The sequence below is a fragment of the Muscardinus avellanarius genome (genome assembly GCF_963383645.1).
Source record: "Muscardinus avellanarius genome assembly, chromosome: 2".
Taxonomy (NCBI): Eukaryota; Metazoa; Chordata; class Mammalia; order Rodentia; family Gliridae; genus Muscardinus; species Muscardinus avellanarius.
Window position 1 is genome coordinate 34,490,236 of NC_137787.1, and position 20,399 is coordinate 34,510,634.

General features: G+C 37.8%; 1 protein-coding gene across 1 annotated transcript; it reads right to left on the reverse strand.

Annotated features, from left to right (window-relative positions):
* Positions 1–423: 423 nt before the first annotated feature.
* ICOS (inducible T cell costimulator) lies at positions 424–18,459 on the reverse strand (the record flags this gene model as incomplete). The annotated part of the gene is made up of 4 exons (XM_080690158.1): positions 424–665; positions 1,906–2,012; positions 2,919–3,254; positions 18,402–18,459. The coding sequence occupies 4 exons, from the start codon at positions 18,457–18,459 to the stop codon at positions 531–533; spliced, it is 636 nt and encodes a 211-aa protein (XP_080546284.1). The 3' UTR covers positions 424–530.
* Between the last annotated feature and the right edge of the window lie 1,940 nt (positions 18,460–20,399).

Below are 20,399 nucleotides of genomic sequence, written 5' to 3' on the forward strand. Positions count from 1 at the left end.
CCATGTATCACATCACTTCAGCCTCAGTAGTACAAAATTTAATTTCAAAGTCTACAAGTTTTCCAAAATGGATGCTTTCAAACTTTCTGGATGTTCATCAGACTTGACAATACCTATTTCTCAACAGAATAGGTCAACGTTTTGTTTCACTTAACTAAGATTTCTGAAGCCATCCCAGTTTTCTAAATTTGCCTTCTCTTTTACACCATAATTAACTATCTTAATCATATTCTTCTTCTTTCCCCATAGATCAGATCTACGTAGATCTTCTTTCAGCCCAGATCTCTCTTCTGAATATCATTTCAAAATTCCCATACATATGTGTGGTCCCCAGAATACCCCTTTCCCTGTATGCTGTTATTTATTTTCAACAGTGGTTTACAGACTTGTTATTTTCAATATGTTGAAAGTAATAAACTGAATGTGTAAATTCAGCAAAACTTAAAATCCAGATTTTCAACAAAAAATGCTAAAATTAGACCTCACATACATCTTCCTTTCCTTTAAAATAAAAAAAATCAATTCCAGGCTTAATATAAATAACCCTCTTCCCTACCCAAAACCCCAGGTGGAGCCTTACCTGCAAGTCTAGGTTTCTTAGCCGTGTTCACGGCAGCCATGAACATGTATTCACTGTTGGGTTCATGCACACTGGATGCATACTTCTGAAAGAAAAAGTCAGAAGCATAGTTTGTTATCTGTTCCTTCCCATTTTCCTGTCTATTTTTGGACTGTTTTCTCTTTTGAAGCATCTATGATTAAAGTATAATAATGGACTTTGGCTCCTGACTATACGTGAAGTAGAACACTATAAAAAAAAAGCTTTAAATACAAAGCTTTCTGCTGAACTTCTTTAATTTTATCTTTAATGTTCTTTACCCAGTAGATTTAGATTGTGGGTCCTCCTTCATCCTCTTTCTTCTTTACCTCCTTTTCAAATTCTAGCCTGGCACAGATACACTGGTCAACAACCAGCCCCTGTACACCCTTGAGTGCCAGCTCACCTGCGTAACATGCAGAATGGTATAAGTTCTTTGATTAAGAACCTACAATGTGAACAACTAAAAAGAATATTCCACAACACTTAGATATTTTTGTTGTTATTGTTGGTGTTGTGTCTTTCTGAAGTTATCTTGAAATGTGGGAAGTGTCATGACTTACCATGTAAAAAAGCTAGCACATTCCCTTCCTATTGCTACGGGCACTTTGTAAGACTTTGTCACAGATTTTTTTAACTTACTAGTTAAGCAACGCTCCAAACTAATTATTTCGTGTTTGCCCAACTCTTAGAAAGCTAATTCAAATTTCCAGTCCACAGCTGGGTGTGGTGGCGCACGCTTGTAATCCCAGTATTCGGGAGGTGGAGACCAGAGGATCGCAGTTTGCGGACAACCTCAGCTGCTTAGTGAAGCCCTCTGCAACTTAGTGAGACCCTGTTTCAAAATAAAATAATAAAAAAAATAGGGCAGGGGGTGTAGATCGGAGGTCAAATCTCCCTGGGTTTCATCCCCAAACACTCAAAAGAAAATTTCCAGTCCACATTTAATAGTTTTTAAAAGCCAGAGGCATCTACTCACTTCCTAATATTTTATCTTCCCTTGACCCCAATCCCCTATCTCTTTTGAATAATAGTAATGATAACATAGCTCTGTAAGCCACTGAGTTTATTATGGGATGAAGTAGGCTACAAAATAAATAAATAAGTATATAAATAAATAAATAAATAAATAAATAAATAAATAAATAAGCTTCGTTACAAGTTATTAGTTTAATTAGTAGCTATATCTTGGGGGAAAGGGATTGTCTACCTGCTGATCATATTACTCTGGCAAAAGCAATGTGTATTTTTGGTGAGTAAGCAGCCACTCAAATCAGAAGATGAAAGAGAAGATAGAAATCACTCACCTTTTTTGTAAGCCAAAAAATAAATACACATCCAAAAATGTGCACGACAACAAAAGCTGCAGATCCGATGGGCACCCAGAACTTCAACTGGCAACAAAGGTGTGATTCTGAGTTGGAGGAAAGATATGTTAATAAGAAAAATAACTGAGAATCAAATCTCCTTCAGTAATGAGCCATACTTTCTTTTATACAAATTAAAGGATATGCTTAGTCAGGTAAAGCTTTTCTTCATTACAATCATGATATCCAGTAAGCTGACTAATATCACCTCAGTATTATAGAAAGAATTCAGAAACTAAAACCAAAAACAAGCCGGGCATGGTGGCACACACTTGTAATCCCAGCATTTGAGAGGCTGAGACAGGAACACCTAGGTTTTCAGAAAGCCTCAACTACTTAGTGAGGCCCTTTGCAACTCAGTGAGACTCTGTTTCGAAATAAAGAATAAAAAATAGGGCTGGGGTTAGAGCTAGGGGGTAGAATGCCCCTGGGTTCCATCCTCAGTACTGTAATAATAATAATAATAATAATAATAATAATAATAATCCCAAGCAACCACAAATATATGTTTACAAGTGTGTAGAGTCTTTCTGTTTTATTGCAAAAGAGTAAGTAGAAAATGTAACGGCATAAAACTATAAACTTTCAATCGTCTCACTTCATTCCACAAACCCAAAACAAAATTATTTTAAAACTTAGGAAAATAGAGGTAATAGCCATTAAACCACGTTGGTTGTCTTGATTTTTTCTGTTTTTCAATGGCATATGTGTTCAAGCTTGTCTTTAAGCTGACCTAATTCTAATTCAACAATCTATGTGAATAAGTTGCCTATTAAGCATCAATTAATAATAAGAATAAATCATATCTGCATATTTCATAAAAATGATTTGCCCATCAACGACACCTATACGAACTACAACAGAGAATATATTTTTAATTGTTTTCATTAATAAGAGAAGTTGTCAAAAGGCCTATGTACTCTTAAGCCCCAAACATAAAAGTAACATCTTACCATAAATATGCAAATATTCCTTAAGAATTTTTATTTGAAAAGGAGGAGGATCATAAATTGACAGTTTGCAGAAGTAATAGCTGCCATAAGAACTGTCCACGTTATTTAGAAAAAAAGAGACACTGTTGTTAGACAACTGAGAGTCACAGAATTTGGAGTTCTTAATGGACACCACGTTTCCATTCCCCTTTGTCTTGGTGAGATCACAGAGTATTTGCTTCCCTTTGAGCAACTGCAGTTTAAACTGCTGGACAGTCTCAGGGTATTTGCACAAAATCTGCACCCCTCCATTGTGAAATGTAAACATCTCATACATGGCAGAATCATTGATTTCTCCTGGATAAAAAAAGAAGAAAAAAAGAAAAAGTGACACTTTCTGGATATTTGCCCTAATAATTATATTTAAACATAAATGCAATTTCTTGTCTTCATACACTCACCTCTATTGCACCATAATGAAAGAATTTCATATCCAATCAAAGAAAAAACATAACAAAAGGTAAAACCATGCTCTAAGAAAAAACTAATCATAAATGTGCTTATCACTTGTAACATAATATGTAAAATTTTAAGTATTTAGTAAAATATTTAAACAGTATGATTCAACAGATACAATTCCTACCCTTTTGCTACTTTCACAATGGGTACAAATAGAAAATAAATGTGTGGGATACACCATACTTTGTGCTTGAAATAGTGAACTATTCAGATAAAATGTAGTGGTGTCAGAGTGGGTTATACTTTTGATTGGAAGATCAGAAAATGTCCCTTCAAAGAAGCGGCTTTCAAAACAATTTAAAGCCTAAGTAGTCATTAACTGAACAAGGAGAAATTTGGGGAAATATGTTGTTTAAAGGAAAACCACTCTTAAAAGTGAAAAATAGCTGAAGCTAAAATTGAATGATTATATATAAATATATATATAAATATATATATATTAGCATTATACCATGCCACTGCAGAGGGTATAACAGATTATGTTCAAATGATAGTAACGTGTCTTCTCTGAAATTCAGTCACTGAGATATGAATCAAAGCCTGATGATAAAGATAAGATCCCAGACTTTGCTTACTTTCTCACATTTTTAAATAAACTTTTAAGCTCATAAGAACCAAAGTTGTTTTTGTGAGATATTTGGGATCACAGAAGGAAGAAACTGAAAAGGCTTTAGCTTGGTTACAAATTCTAAGCTATTACTATACAAATTCAAATTGCTCTTTCTTTTACTTTTTATGATTCTTTTATTTAAGATATGTATATATAACAAAGTAGCCAGATATGGTAGCACACACCTGTAATCCCAGTATTTGGGAGGCTGATATATTAGAATGGCAGGTTCAAAGCCAGACTCAGAAACTCAGGAAGGCAACTTGGTGAGACTGTTTCCAGATAAAAAATAAAATAGGACTGGGAGTGTTGCTCAAAGGTAGAACACCCCTGAGTTCAATCCCCAGTACCACAACATACGTATATATATAAACTTATGACAAAGTCTTATGCTAAAATCAGGGGAAGATGTTAACTTGGTAGATTTTTACTTAAGGTTTAAAATGTCCCTTTTCTTAGGAAGATTACAAAAGTACATAAAATTTTTAAAAATCCCCAAAAGTGATATAAAATACTTTTTGTATATTTTTGTTCTTTGCCTTCCAGATATATGCTTATTCTATATAGAAAGTATAGCCGGGCATGGTGGCACACACTTGTAATCCCAGCATTCGGGAGGCTGAGACCTGAGGATTGTGGTTCATGAACAACCTCAGCTACTTAGCGAGCCCCTTCACAATTCAGTGAGACCCTGTTTCAAAAAATAAAAAGACTAGCAGGGTGTGGTATCACATGCTTGTAATCCCAGCACTTGGGAGGCTGAGACAGGAGGATTACACAGGTTCGAAGCCAGCCTCAGCTCCTCAAAGTGAGGCTCTCAGCAACTTAGTGAGACCCTGTTTCCAAATGAAGTATAAAATAGGTCTGGGAGTATAGCCCGGAGGTAGAAAAGCCCCTGGGTTCCACCCTCAGTACCACAAAAAAATAAATTAATTAAAAAAATAGAAAGACTAAAAAATAGGGCTGGGGGGGTAACTCGGTGGTAGAATGCCTCTAGGTTCCTCCACAATACCGCAAAAGAAAAAAAAAAAACCAGGAAGTATATTATCTTGTGTTCTGCTATTGGTATTAATGTCATATACTATTCAGTTTTTACATATTTATCCTATAATCTTTCTTGATAAATGGACCATCATGTTTGTCTATCATAATATGTTAAAAACTAATCCACTAAGGTTGGAAATTCAGGTTATTTTCAGTATTTTGCTTTCATGTAAATATTATGATATTTGGTCAAAATGTTTAAATATTGTAACTATGGCTTGTCATACTGCTTTCTTAAAGAAGTGCTCCAATTTGTATAAGACTAGCATTGTAGAGGAGGATTCATTTGCTACATCTTTGCTTGTACCAGTTGCCTTAATTTCATTTAAAATTTATCACAATTATTTATCTTAAAATTTTTAGAATTCAATTTATGCCTCTTGTATTTTCAAGAAGTAGATTTTCAGATTAGGGATTTTGGTTATGAAAATAAGCACAAATTTTCCAGTTTTCTATTATAGTAATACAGATTATTCAGCACAAAAAAGCTGAACAAAATGCCTAAAATTAATATGAAAGGGATTGAATAGTTTGTACAAATGATGATAAAGTATAAACTTAAAAAAACAGAACCCAAAGGGAGGAACATAACTTAAAAGGCTGTTTTTGCTCTGAGAACATTTGCTGTTCTCTCAAATTCAAACTTTGTTTTTGTTTTATCTCTTAGAATCTGCAAAGATGAGTCTAGACTTTCTCCTAACAATCTTTGTTCCCAAAGAATTATGTTCCTGGAGTACAGGTAACCAGAAGTAAACCAACCATCATGAAGATTATAGACCACCTTCAAATCTCTCTAGTAGTCCAGAAAACTTCGAACCTTTAATTTTACTTAAGGTAATCTTGAACTTTTATTACTCCTAAGTTTTAAAAGTAAAAATGTAATCTCTTCTAAGAGATATTTATACCTTGCATCAAATAAATCCTACAAATAATATTTAAATACAATGACAAGCACATTATTAAAAATAACAATACACCCAAGGAACAAGGCAACAAAAGACTACAGAAACAAGTCCACAATTTATATCTTTGAGTTATCAGACCCACAAAATAAAACAGTTATTGTCTTTAAGAAAATAAAAGACTTATAATAATATCTGTAGGGCACAGGAAATATTTTTAAAGTCAACAAATTTGAAAAAGAAACATAACATAACTTGCAATATTGCTGAGATTAAAGACTCAATGGACAGGTTTAAAGCATATTAGATGAGGCTCCAAAGAGAAGTGATGAACTAAAAGATAGATTAGATTAATTATTCAGAATAGTCACAATCCACAGATTGAAGGGTACAAACAAATCACAATCATCTCTTTAAGAAAAAATGCACAACTCAAGATATATTAATGAGAATCCTAAATAAAGCTAGAGAAAAGAGACTGATTATCTTCAAAGAAGCAACTATTAGAATGTCATATGATATCTCTACATCATCAATAAAAGCCATGCAGTGTAATTGGAAATTATATCTTCAATGTGATGAAAGAAACTACCTATCAACCTAGAACATTTTGTCTAAGAGGACAATAAAGGCATTTGTGGCTTGAAACACTGATAAGTGAAGTATGCATGTTCTTATTTCTTGCATAAACACTAAAAGAATAGAAATAGGACATATAACCTAAATGAGTATCACAAAATCCAGTCTGAAGGGGGAGGGAGAGTTAGAATTAGGAAGAAAAACAGACATGGGAAGGCTTCTGTGTCTGACAGTGTTTTATGTCTTAGCCTGTGCTGATTTGGGGGTGAGTCAGTACACTTTACCTTTATTCATTAAATTGCACACTTACATTTTATTCACATTTCAGTATAGCAATGTGAAAAGTATATGGGAAGAAAATAATACTTGTTCATTTCTAAAATTGGAGGGAACAATGTCAGAAAAAGGCAAAAGAAGGGCAGGCAGCATGAGGACAGGTGCAGGCTATATCAGATTTAAATAAAGGGCATTCCACTTGGGGATTTATCTGTCTGAGAGTGAATTATGTTGCGCCACTCTTGCTTTGATGCTTTTGTTTCTACTGTTTGCTGCAGAAGATAATGACAATGGTCTGGTTGCCAGTTCCTTTAGAAATTTGCAGATCAAATTGCCCGAGGACTTTACAATGGCAACAAGTACAACAAAAAGCTCTTGGGGCAAAAGTGTCTGTGGCAGTATAGCACGCAACCCGACACAGATGCATTGTTTTCTATTTTTGAAGATTAAGTTGTCTACGGTCTTTCCCTTTTTGTGCTCACTCTGTGTTCTATAACCCGAAATAAGATGAAATGTAATGGTGGAAATGCAGTGCAGTGGTTCTCAAGGAACCAGAAGCAAATTCTGGTTCTGCCACTCGTAAGGGTCTGTGACTAGAGGACACCTCTGGACTCCAGTCTCCTCACCTGTCAATGAAATTAAACCAAAAAAATCCTTAAAACATCTTCCCAACATTTATACTCTATGGACTCAGGATTAGGACCTATCCAGAAGAGACTACAAGCAATTCAGAGAGCTAAGTATTGTTCTTGGGTGAGTCTTCCAAAAAGAAAACTATGTTCCCATAATTCTTCTTAAGATGAAATATTCCAAGGAGTCAGAAAAATGGAAATGACCGTGACTATTTCTTGCCACAGAAGTATTTAAGAGATTGGGAAGGGCTCCATTTTTACTGAATGACAGTACCAATTTGTGTGCCTTTGGCATCAACTGGACAGTCCAACATGGGGTTTCCATTGGACAGTCTTAATTGCTCGTTTTATCATTTTTATCTAAAAACTGTCTGGGTTTCCCTTTTATTATTAACTGCAGTGATAATAAGGCTGACTCAAGTTTTCACATACCAAATGTTTTAAGCTTTCAATCTGGAAAACCATTTGACAACTATCTGTATACAAGTTGAGTGTTTTCAACCCTGGTAATTAATTAATTACTTCAAAATTATTTTATCACCTATAGAGCTAATATTCTCAAATACCAATTCAAAAATTCTTCAGAGCCTTTGGTAATATTTTGAAAAATAATATCAAAAGGACAACATCCCTTATAACAATGAGAACTCAGTGAGTAGATAATTTAAGAAAAATCTGAACACATTTCCTGTCTTAGAACTGCAGAAGCAGCCAGAATCTTTCTCTATTCCCTTTGAATGTCCTGATCTCCAAGTCTAATACTCAACTGAGTTCTTGTATGATAGCACCAACTTTAACATACAGTGTCTGTTTTGATTGGTTGGATGTCAAGTCTGTTTGGCTAGTTCCTCTGCCATATAAGTAAAAACCTTTTGAGTGCCCCTTTCATCAGCCTCCTTCTTCTTCTCTTTATTCCTCTCACATTTACATTTTCTTCATATATAGCTTCTTTCTGTAAAATCCGCCTCCAAAATATTTCCTCTTACACTATTTGATATGTTTATCACTCTTCCTAACATACCATCTCCACCTCCAATAAATCCTCATATGTGCTCTCTGTCCATGTTTCAAGCTTCCTATAATCCCCCTCACCTTCACACTCCTCATTTCCTGTAACATGGTTCAACAACTTCTCAGCTTCATACCCAGTCATGCCCAGACCTGGTGAACTTAGAAGTCAAGCAAATGTTTTGTATACAGACAACTAAAGAGCCAGGCAGAACAAATTATTTGCCTGAGGCCACACAATTTTGTGGTGTGTGAAAAATTTCTGAAACAATCCAAGTTCAATAGAAGCTAGCAAAGTCATGGAGCTAGACAGTGGTATAAACGGTGGTCACAAACAGTGACCAAGCTAGATAGCAGTCACAAAGAACTGAACCTTAGAGGACCACTGCTAAAAATCTGTCATTGGGAAGAAGACCTAATTTTCTCAACCTCGTTTTATGCCACTTCTCCATCTCAGCTGCAACTCGTTATTTTATATCCTGATGTTATTTTATATCCTGATGATTGATGCGTCTTAAAGCCTGAATATTAGGTATGTTTTGGTTTTGCTACTCATAGAGGTTTACTTTCTGTTGGCATGCATAGATTATAATCACTCTAAAAAACAAGTACTATATTTTCTGAATCACATCGAGTACCATGTCTAATAGGGTATATTCTTCTTAATAAAGATTCAAACTGTTAGCTGCTCCTATGACTTTTGCAATATAAATTTTTATATCAATAGATTAATGTCTTCAAGAGTAAAATCAGATTTTTATATTGGATGAGTTTTTTTTAGGTTTGAAAATTTTTCAAAGATAAAGCATTTTCAACTCCTTTTAGAGGGCCATCCAGAAAATCTCTGAAGAAAGGTCATTTACTCAAGAATTGCACCACAGTTAAAGAGTTTATTGGCAAACTGATTAATTTATTATCTAAACTACTGCATTTCTCTAATGTAAAGTGGTCTGTTTAAGACCCATCCTGCTAGCCAGGCAAGCTGGTGCATGCTTGTAATGTAATACTTAGGCGACTGAGACAGAAGGATCACAGGTTCATGACCAGCCTCAGCAACTTAGTGAGGCTCATTGCAACTTAGTGAGACGCTATTCCAAAATAAAAGAATAAAATCAGACTGGGGGTGTAGCTCAGTTGAAAATCTCTTGGTGAAGACATTAAAAGAACCCACACAATGCAGAAGTTTGGCATAAAACACATCAGCAATATAATTTATTCTCTTTAACTCAGACTTCTAACCACAAACCTCTACAAAGGTCTCAGGGTGTTAGATAAGATCTCCTGAGTTTGCAATTATCAATAGTGCTTATTAAACACATTTTCTATAATCAAATAATGATAAACCTTAGTTAAGCACTGCATCGGAATGTGATGTAAGAGGCAGAGTTCTAAAGATTATATTTATACTGGGTTATGGTTACATTTGATCTTTTACTAAGAAATTCTGGCATTGTTAAAAATGTGCTTCCTACCACTTTCCCCCCCATTTTTCATGAAAACAGTGTTATCTCTTATGAGTCCTCCAGCTCAAATCATAGAATCCTGCCTAGTAGCTGTTCCTCATTTCCATATTTACATTATGTCAAAGGTATCTATATTCTAAAGAAGTAGTTGAGCTCATGGAGGTAAGAAGGGTATGTGAGGTAAATCTGATTCCATTGAAATACCTGACATTTGGGGAGGGGGAGGCTAAAAATGTGTGAAGAAAAGTGAAGACAAAGCTAAAAGCCAAAAGAATACACGTGTGTATTAGTGCGCACACACACGCACACACACATGCGCGCGCACACACACACACACACACACACACACACACACACACTGTGTGTGAATTGTTTTTACTCTTCAAGGAACTTTATCAGGGGCATAAAACAACCCCGGGTTCTCTAAGTATATATATATATAATCAGAAAAATGAAAGATCCATTTTCTCCTCGTTAAGAGTTATTTTCTTTGTGAAAATGGAAAAATCCCAAAGGTGTTATAGAACTTTGCAGCAATATTCACAAAGTAATTAATTTGCAAATAAGTTACTCTGTTCATTATTTCATTGCCACTGATTTGAAATTATCATACTAGGGAAATCACAGGAGATTAAACGAACCCAGCTCTATTCCACAGAAGGGGAGGGAGAGTTTTATCCGTACCCCCCGAACACCCACATTGCTTCCCCCTCCTCAACTGCCGTGTGAAGCGCTTTGCGCACAGACAGGTCTATGCTGTGTGAACTCATGTACATCTCTGGCTCCAGCTCTCATACTGACCACACTAACTCACTGCTGTATCTCCAGCCCAACATGCCAGCCCTTTTTTCCTAATGTCTTTCAGCATCTCTATCTGGATGTACTTCAGCACATCAAGAATAACATTTCCAAAGCAAATGTAATATTCACTCACCAAATCCCATCATTATAAGGAGTCACTAGTCGGACATTGAGACCCTCAGAGTCTTCCTCTGGCTGTTTTCATCTAATTGGTTGCCAAGTTCAGTGGACTCTGGCTCATGGATATCTCTTAAATTTGATTCCTTCTCTCCATCCCATTGCCACTCTAGACCTTTGCCATGTCTTTGCTCTTCTGTGGAAGCATCTTTTTGACTGGCCTTCCTGACACCAATCCCTTCCCTCCTCCATTGCTCCCAAAATTGTGTTTCTAAAAGGCATTTCACGCCCCAGCTTAAACATCTCCGTTGGTCTCTTGTCACCTAAAAGAAAGCAGTCTCCTTGGCATGACACGAAAAGTTTTCAGTCCCAGACACCATCCCTGCAAGCACAGTGTATTTTCTGGCCATTCCTTTCACATCAGTACCTCTGTTTTCATAAACTGTAATATTCTATCACCCCTGTTTCTGATTAGAAACCTTCATTCATCCTTTAAGAATCAGTTTTTGGGAGTACTGGAGATGGAACCGAGGGGCATTTTGCCTCCAAGCTACACCCCCAGCCCTATTTTTTTTATTCTCTATTTTGAAACAGGGTCTCACTGAGTTACAAAGGGCCTCGCTAAGTAGCTGAGGCTGTCCCACGAATGCTGGGATTACAAACGTGCACCACCATGCCCGGCTAAGAAACATTTTAAATACCAACTTGTCTCTTGAGGTATTTCAAAGAACCCCAAAGACTCCTATCTCTAAGCTCTCACTAATGCTTGGTTTAAACCAATGCATTTATATGCATCTTACCCTAGATCATCATTATTCTTGTCCTTCTTATTCATTTATCCATGATATCTAATAAAGATAAGGGCTGCATCATGGTTGTCTAAACAACCCCAGGACCTGGGACATAGTAGAAATGCAGCAATAGTTTTTTAATGAATGAATAGAATATGAGGGCTGAGCATGATACGGGCAGATGTCCTTGGGATGGGCCAAGGAGAAGAGTAAGAAAAGTAGAGGAAAAGAGCCTGTTTGCTGGAAACTGTGGAACATTTATTTCCAAAGACTCAAACTGAATGATACTCCGTGAATTCTTTGAACTGCATATAGTCTTCGGTGACTTCCAAATAACAAGAACAGCAGCATTTATTAGTATTAAATGCTTTGTATGCATATGGTGCTGTTTAAATGCATCGCATTAAATATATCATTTGCTTCTCATAACAGCCTTTTACATCAAGTTGTCTATTTTTCTCTGTTTTACAGCTGAAAAAAAACTGAGGCTTGAATAACTGGCCCAAGGTGATTGTGCCAATATGTAGTGGGGGCATCATTTGAACCTACACGCTGGGCCCCAGGTCCACAAGTTTAATGAATCTCCTGGTCTACTAATCTAGTCCAGGTCTCTCATTTTCAGAAATGGAAGCAGAAGATCTAAAGAGACTTGCTAAAGAATAGGAAGCAAAGTCGGGCGTGGTGGCGCACGCTTGTAATCCCCGCTCTTGGGAGGCAGAGACAAGAGGATCACGCAGGTTTGAAGCCAGCCGCGCAGGCTTACGAGACCCTGTTTCCAAATAAAAAAGTAAAAATAGGTCTGGGAGCGCAGCCCAGAGGTAGAAGGACTTCCAGTAACCCCAGTACCACCAAAAAAAAAAAAAAAAAAAAAAAAGGAAGCAAAAAGAAGTCTTTAACACTAGATTGGAAATTATTTTCAGACAGATCTTCTCCTTCTAACGTGTATTAGACATATTATTGCCCCTAAATACTTAAAATAGTATTCAAATGGGTACAACATGTGTGTTGTGTGACACCAAAAAAATATATAAAACAATTTCTTAGATATGCAATTACACTGCTCAATGCTCTCATTTTCCTAGACATTTATTCATCAGCTCTTGTGTCTTATGCAGTGTGTATTTGAATCTGCAGAAAAGTCTAGGTCCTTCCTCCGGCAGAATCCAAATTCTTAATAATTACCTTGTAACTTTATTTGCCTATAGAAATGTACAGAAATAGATTTATATATATTAAAAAACTCCCATCATACATAAATAAGTGCATACAGGCACTTATATAGAAATAATGCGTTAGTCCTAAATAGTACAAAATGAATAGAATTTTAATTGTGAGTGTAGTAGAGGGGTTGATGTTGTTATTATTATATGAATGAATTCTTTGATACTGAGTCCTAGAACAACATAAACCTTAGCCATAAAAAGTTTGATTTCTCAAAGTCAAGCAGATTTTAATTGCTTCTGGAAAGTGCTATATCTGCATCAACATGGCTCACATGGTTTATATCAGCACTTGTGGTCAGCTGAATCCAAGCTCTTGAGTATGTCCCCTGCTCAGGGACGACCTGTGTCTTCCTCACTGCTCATCAAGTAAAGTAGTAAAGTAGATACAAGCATGGTTATATGACACATGACCTGCAGGAGATTCCTGTCTCCAATTTCTGACTCTTTAAATTTCCAAATCTTTGTCTGTTTTGGTCAGCCTCAGAGGCTGACCAGTGTGTGTATGTAGGGGAGGGGGGATAGTTTTTTTACTAACTGCTTCGATTTATGTTTCATCTTCTGTACATACTAATGTTTCACATTCCAAAATATAATTTTGAATTTTTATAAGGGCTCAAATGCCAAAATTTTTATTTTATTTAGAATGATCAAAAAGTGACCCTCGACAGCCTTGGTTTATTAGAAGAACAGTCGCTCAGAGGTGCCACATATGAAGAAAATGTGACCTTTTCTTTAATTATAGGCTACACATGATTTTAAAATAATTTTTATTTGAAAAGCCTAGTAAATCATTTTACATATCAAATTCAATATTCTTGAAACAGGGAGATAGCATAAGTTGCAGTTTTTGCTCAGTCTACAACTGTGAAATGGTGTGGATTTTTTAAAGTCAAACTATGCTACAGATCTTACCATGAACAAAACTACAATGAGAATTTAAATCCTCCCTATACACCTACATTTCATTTCTATCAAGAAATGGTAATATGCTACTAGTAATCTGAAAAATAATTTTATCTGAAAGTCTTGTGGATAACTGGTGCCCCAGGTTATGAAAAGCTTTTTGTCTACTACTGATGAGAAAGCAAAAGATTCAAGATTTTACATGAGAATATAGGTTTTGAGAAGAGGAGGTGGGCAGAGTTAACGGTATGATTAAACAAACATCAGGAGGAAAATAATCACCTAAAGGATGAAACCTAAATCTACAGATTAAGAAGTTTCACCCAGTCCTCAGAAAAAATAATGAAGATAAAGAAACAGAGGCATACACTGGTGGAATCCCTGCATCCCAATATTGGTTTGAGTAGCTTGCAAGCTTCGAAATTTTCAAGATGCCTTTTGTTTGAAAATTCCTTATAAGAGAAGGCAATAACCCTAGAAGCCAACAGATGGTGGATGAAAATTCCACAGACCACTAAAAGACTCCAGAACCTCAGCTCCAGAAAAGATATCCATCACCCGTCAGGGTAAAAGAAAGACATCTTTACCTGTGCTGGGATTCAGAAACTAGGAATATATCAAGAAAATAATGAAAGTTCTCTGATCTTTGAATCAAAACAGAGATTGCAAAACAGGTACAAATGTCCAGAATGATGCTGAAAGAGATGATCTAAGTGTATAAAGAAAGGAATCATAAAACAGAAGAGGAATGCTGTGCAGCTCGAAGCATTAAATTATCTAAATAAAACCCATGTATGCAGCCGGGGTGTGCTAACTGGGGCAATGTGGGAGTGGGGAGGGAAGAACACACATGGAAGTCCTCAGGTCCGTTCAGGAGGTGGGGTGGGCACGCTGGGCTAGAGCATATCACCTCACGGTTACTTCAGAACGAGAACCAATAGGTGTTCACTTAAGAACTTCTGAGCAGGACAATGTCAGTAAGTTAAGAAGTGTAGCTGATCATTCCAAATTTGCCAGAGGCAAAGAAGAGAGTTAAAAGAAATGTCACTCTGATAAAAATAAAAGAGGAAGAGGATTCAATGAATAAAATAAGTAGTAAACACACACAGTAGTAGAGGAATAAAACTAAGCACAGGCTTATTATGCTGAATGGCAATGACTTGAATTCCCACTGCAAAAAAAAAAAAAAAAATTGGCCCTTTGGAGTTTTGTTTTGTTTTATTTTAATGGAGCATAAACACTGGAAGAGGGTGATTTCAGGAGATATTTCTGCTGGGTCCTGAGAGACGTGGGTGGGGCTCAAGGGTGGGGCTCATCTTCACGGACTTCCCTGTGAGCTCTTCAGGGAGGACCAGTGCTGGGAACACCCAGGGCTGTCTTCCCTGCTGTGAAGGGGTTCAGGAATCCCCTGAATCAGTGCTGGTGACTGAGCAAGGCTCCCAGTGGCCACGGGGCATCCTCCCAGCAACACCTCATGACACATGTATACTGGAAACTGTCTACTGTGAGTCTTCTCACTCTCCACACTGCTCTCAGAGTCCTCTTTCTAAAACCAGGACTCTAGAGGTCACCTACGTGGTCCCCATTGCCCTAAAGCCCAGAAAGAGGCTCTTCTAAATGCAATCTGTGGCTCATGTTTTCCCAGATTCTCCCATAAAGAAGAGCCTCCTACTGTTCCGAGATGATTAAAAGAACAGATCTCGGTCAGATTTCACACTGAGATCCATCAAAGACTGATCCATCTCCAAGATCCCCAGCCCTCTTAATCTACCAACCAAATAACAAAACGGATCTGTCTCTCCCTGAGATTTCTGTGATGTCTCTGCTACGTCAACAAAGCGTGGAAAAAAATGCAGATGTTGGAATCAGACATGTTGGGATCCTAATCTTGGTTCTGCCACCAACCATTAGGTAGCAAACCCCCTAGCCTGTCCTGCTCTGAAATTCTTTCTTTGCGCATTTCAAGCATTCACTGAAGATAAGACTACCTTCCTCTTTGTGGCATGAGAAAGCCTGTAGAGTTGGGAGGATTAAAAATATGACAGAGGACGTGCAGTTGCTTAGTTGGCTTGAGTTTGGCTCTCTGTGATTATTTCTTTTAAACTAGTAGTTACTGGCCACAGATTGATGCTGGTATTTTGAATATGATGATTGTTTATTATTACCGTTTAGCCACCTGTGCATCAGTTTTGCCACCTGTGACACTGGAAAATGGCAGGCCACATAGCCTGAATTTTCTGTGTGATGAGAGTTGGGCATTGGTTTCATTCTTTTAGAATATAAGATGAATCTTATTCCAGAAGTCAAATTTATCATGAGCTTAGTTTGGCAACTTGTAATAACCCTACCTTGGACTGGATCTATCCCTCCACAGAAATAACACGAACACCAGTTCAAATCTCTTGAGTACAAAACCAGATACTACCATAATCATCCAAATGGGATTGTCATAGTGGAATTTTTTGGGGGGCAGTACAGTATAAACACACCCTGTAATAATGACTTGCACAAATGTTCTTGGAAGAAAATCCAAATCTTTAACATGGTGCTCTGGTCTGAATGGTCTGGCCTCTGCTCTTCTTTCCAGCCTTGCACCATCAGCAAGCTCTCCCCTCTCTGTGCTCAGTCATATCTGCCTTCTTCCCACTTGCTGATCAGACAGACTTCATTCACTCCTACCATGAGTACTTCACAATTACTCTTCCTATGCCCTGCAATGGTTTCCTCCACTTTCATGCTATTCTCCTCATTGATTCCTACTTGGTTTCTAAAATTTCAACTCAAGCCGGGCATGGTGGTGCACGCTTGTAATCCCCACGCTTGGGAGGCTGAGACAGGAGGATCGCACAGGTTCGAAGCCAGCCTCAGCTACTTAGTGAGGCTCTCAGCAACAAAGTGAGACCCTGTTTCCAAATAAAATATAAAATGGGTCTGGGAGTATAGCCTGGAAGTAGAAAGCCTCTGGGTTCCATCCCCAGTACCACCAAAATAAATATAAATAAATAAATAAATAAATAAATAAATAAATAAAATTGCAACTCGTGTCATTTCCACAGAAAGGATATCAGAATGGCCCTGCTCTCCAACCCCACCTAGACACCCAAGCCATCTAGACAGGCCTTTTGTTACATTCTTTCATAGACCTGAGTTTTGACTGTAATTATCACTAATCCATTGAACTGTTTGATTAACGTACTGGTTTTGCTGGATGTTGCACACAGAGGCTAACACAGTGCCTCCTCCGTGTCAGTGAAGGCACGGATGAATGAGTGAATGAATGAATGAACTTCAATTCCATCTGTTCCTGTCTTTTATGCTGCTAAAGGACTCCACGAGCTTGTAGGGAAGGCCTAGGTAAACAAGCAAGTAGCCCAGAGCTGCTCTTGGGACTGGCTGCAAGTAGACCCTTAGTTCTCATTCTACATTATTCTTTATTTAAGAGCATTTGGAGTTGGGAATGGTGGCACATGCTTTTAATCCCAGCATTCTGGAGGCTGAGACAGGAGGATCGCAGTTGGCGTACAGCCTCACTTACTTAGTGAGGCCCTCTGCAACTTAGTGAGACGCTGTTTCAAAATAAAGAATAAAAAATAGGGCAGGGGGTGTAGCTCAGATTTCAAATGCCCCTGGGTTCTATCACCAAACCCGAAGAAAAAAAAAAAAAGAGCATTTGGGTATCTTTGAGTCAGTACAAGATCAAACATTAGATCAATTCCAGTTTGGTTTTAAAATTTTTTGAGATAAAAGTAATGTGTATTTCTTGATACCACTGAAAAAGACATTTCTAGCTGTGATTAGATTGGCTGAAAGTCCCGTCTTCACTTTTTCTGTTAATAGAGCTTCCCCATTTGGCATAATTTCACTGACCTTTCCCCAGCCTCAAGAACAAGGACCAGGGTTAGAAAGAAAAGAAGAGAATACAAAAAACATACAGAGCAGGAAGCAATAGAAACACATATATTAGTTTACATTGTACATAGCATTAAACTGCTCAGGTAAGATCTAACATACACCATATCAGAGGAAAGAACAGAGTCCAGAATTATATGTTTAATATCTGCAGAAGCTGGGGAGCATTTCTAATTATCCCCTCCTCCTTGGCCTTTTGGGGGGACCCTCAGACTTAGAAACCAGAAAAACCCTGTGGCCAACTATGCATGTCAGGCAATGAACCCTCCTGATAAGATTAAAATCAAAAGCCCTCTATTCAAAGCCCTTCCATTTTACTTCCTACCATAGAAGAATTCCCAGCCCAAATGCCAGGGCTATTTAATTTTTATTCTGTTGACATAAGTCATTTTGCCTTTCATCTTTCTCTGAGAACAGTGAGCCACTCTGCTACTTTATTCACTGACAGGTAACTCCAAGCAGATGATTTAAAAATTTAATGATCTGTTGAAATATATTTTCCATCTTAAAACACAGTATCAAAGGCAGCAAAGCAAATGCCATATACCCGCCCTGACGTGGGTGACATTGGTGCCCCTAGCCATGTGCTCGGGCTGTTCTGAAATTCTTCCTGCTTTCAAAGAACAAACCCACTATCTTTTTTGTGCCCAATTTTTCTACTTTTGATTTTTCATAATGCTCACTTGAATTGTAACTTAGTAAGAAATATTCAGTAGGGGCCACTCACCTGCCAGAGCTTCAAGTTGGAAACAGAAGACCAAGAAATACCAGCGGTTTGACTTCATCTTTGTCAGAAGCAGATATGCTCCTCTCTGTCAGTAGTCAAAGCTGACAGTAGGTTTGTGTTCTCGATTGTTTTCTATTTGCTATAAAGGAAGTGAGTTCTGTGGGAGTTGATGAAGAATCACACTTACCATCAAGCCAAGGGGGCGTCTTTTCATTGATGTTGATGGCTATCTGGGAGGTGTTATTGCTTATGGGGGTGAAGTGTTAAATCCATGGATAATTGATGAGTGTTAAGATAGAGGAAAACTTTAGCTTTATTCTGGTTCCAATAAGGCAAATTAAGGAAAGCCTGTTCTTCTCAGAATCACTTCATTCAGAAGCATCTCTGAATCAATAGCTCCTGGGAATAACAGGATCTACAAATACCACATGGATAAGACAAAGATTTTGACATATTTCTATCTTAGGCCATTTGCTCCAGAGGTGAGAAAACCTTTGAAATGGGACAAGAAATAAGTAAAATTATTACATAAGTTGAAATGAAGAAATCTGAGAGAGGAACATCACAGGATTCTGAGAAATAACATTTACATGGCATTTGTTGTAGATTGTGAGTTTCCAAACAAAGGGATCAAGTTTAAACTAACTTAAACCCTGCTCTGAATATTATAGCCATCTGTAGAAACTAGAGATTCTGTATCTATAGGCTCAGATGAAACAAGAAAGTTGAAAAGCCCATCATGATCCCTTTTTCCATGAAGGAAGATAAAGTAGTCAATAACAGCAATAATGATGTAAGAAATTATATTTATATGTGCTTAAATGTTTTATATGAAATACATCTTAACACAAAAATGTACAAAATTAAGTGTAAGCAATTCACAGTAGATATAATATGTAAAAAAAGAGTGAATATAGCTGAAATTATATTTATGCTTTATTTGTACTTAAACTTAAAATTTGAACAAATAAATTTGTTTATATATACATATATATTAATTTATTTAATCCACCTAGCCACTCTGTGGAGTGGGGACCACTAGTCTCCCCACTTTATAGATGAGGTAAACTGAGGCACAGCGAAGGATAGTACCTGATGTGGCCCAAGTCATACAGCTAGTATCAGTGGTAGGATATGGAGTCTGCCCCAGAGTCCTCACTCAGTCTAAGCACACAGAGCCATTTGTGCCAAGGCCTGCCGCCCTGCCACTGAGAGGCTTCTGGGACACTGGATCCAGGCTGGGCTTCTGGGAGGTGACTGACTGTCAGCGCACAGAGATGATAGCCATGTGAGAAGCTAACAGCCGCTGAGCAGGGCAACCAGGCTGTAAGTCCAGAATGTCCAGGCTCTGAAAGATCCAGGTTCAGGGCTATAGAACCACAGTTATGGAGACCGGACCAGAGCCAAAGGCTTCTAAAGAATCACAGGCCCACCTGTGATTCCCCAAGCTGCCAAGGCTTCCCTTTTGGTGTCTTATTCTGGACTCCTGGGTCTCAGCAGGAGTGTGAAAGAGAGGCCCACCAGAGCCCCCAGGGAACTTATTCCCTTCCACTGTGACCCTCAACAGCATCCAGAGACGCTGCTCTCCACCCAGTGGCATTGCGCAGGACTCACCTTTCCAGCAAACAGACAGGCAGTGGAGAGGAAATGACTGTTTCTAACCTAGTTGTGGCCTAGTCTGAAACTAAATATGGGAGCTTTTAGTTCCCATCAACAAGCTGCCCCAAATTCTAGAGCTCAGGTGCAGCTTCACCGAGGAAGCTGCAAGGCAGAACCGAGTAATGAGCGTTCACTGAGAACTATGTTTCACATGCAATGGCCCATGCACCTCTCACAACGGCTCTGCCAGAGCAAGCCCTTAGGACCCCTATGTCCTGGATGAAGACACAAAGTGCAAGAGATAAAGTACCTGGCCCAGGGTCACATCGCTGACCAGTGATGGAACCAAGACAAGCCTGGACAACAGACCGGATTCTACCCTCTCCATTACTGTACTAC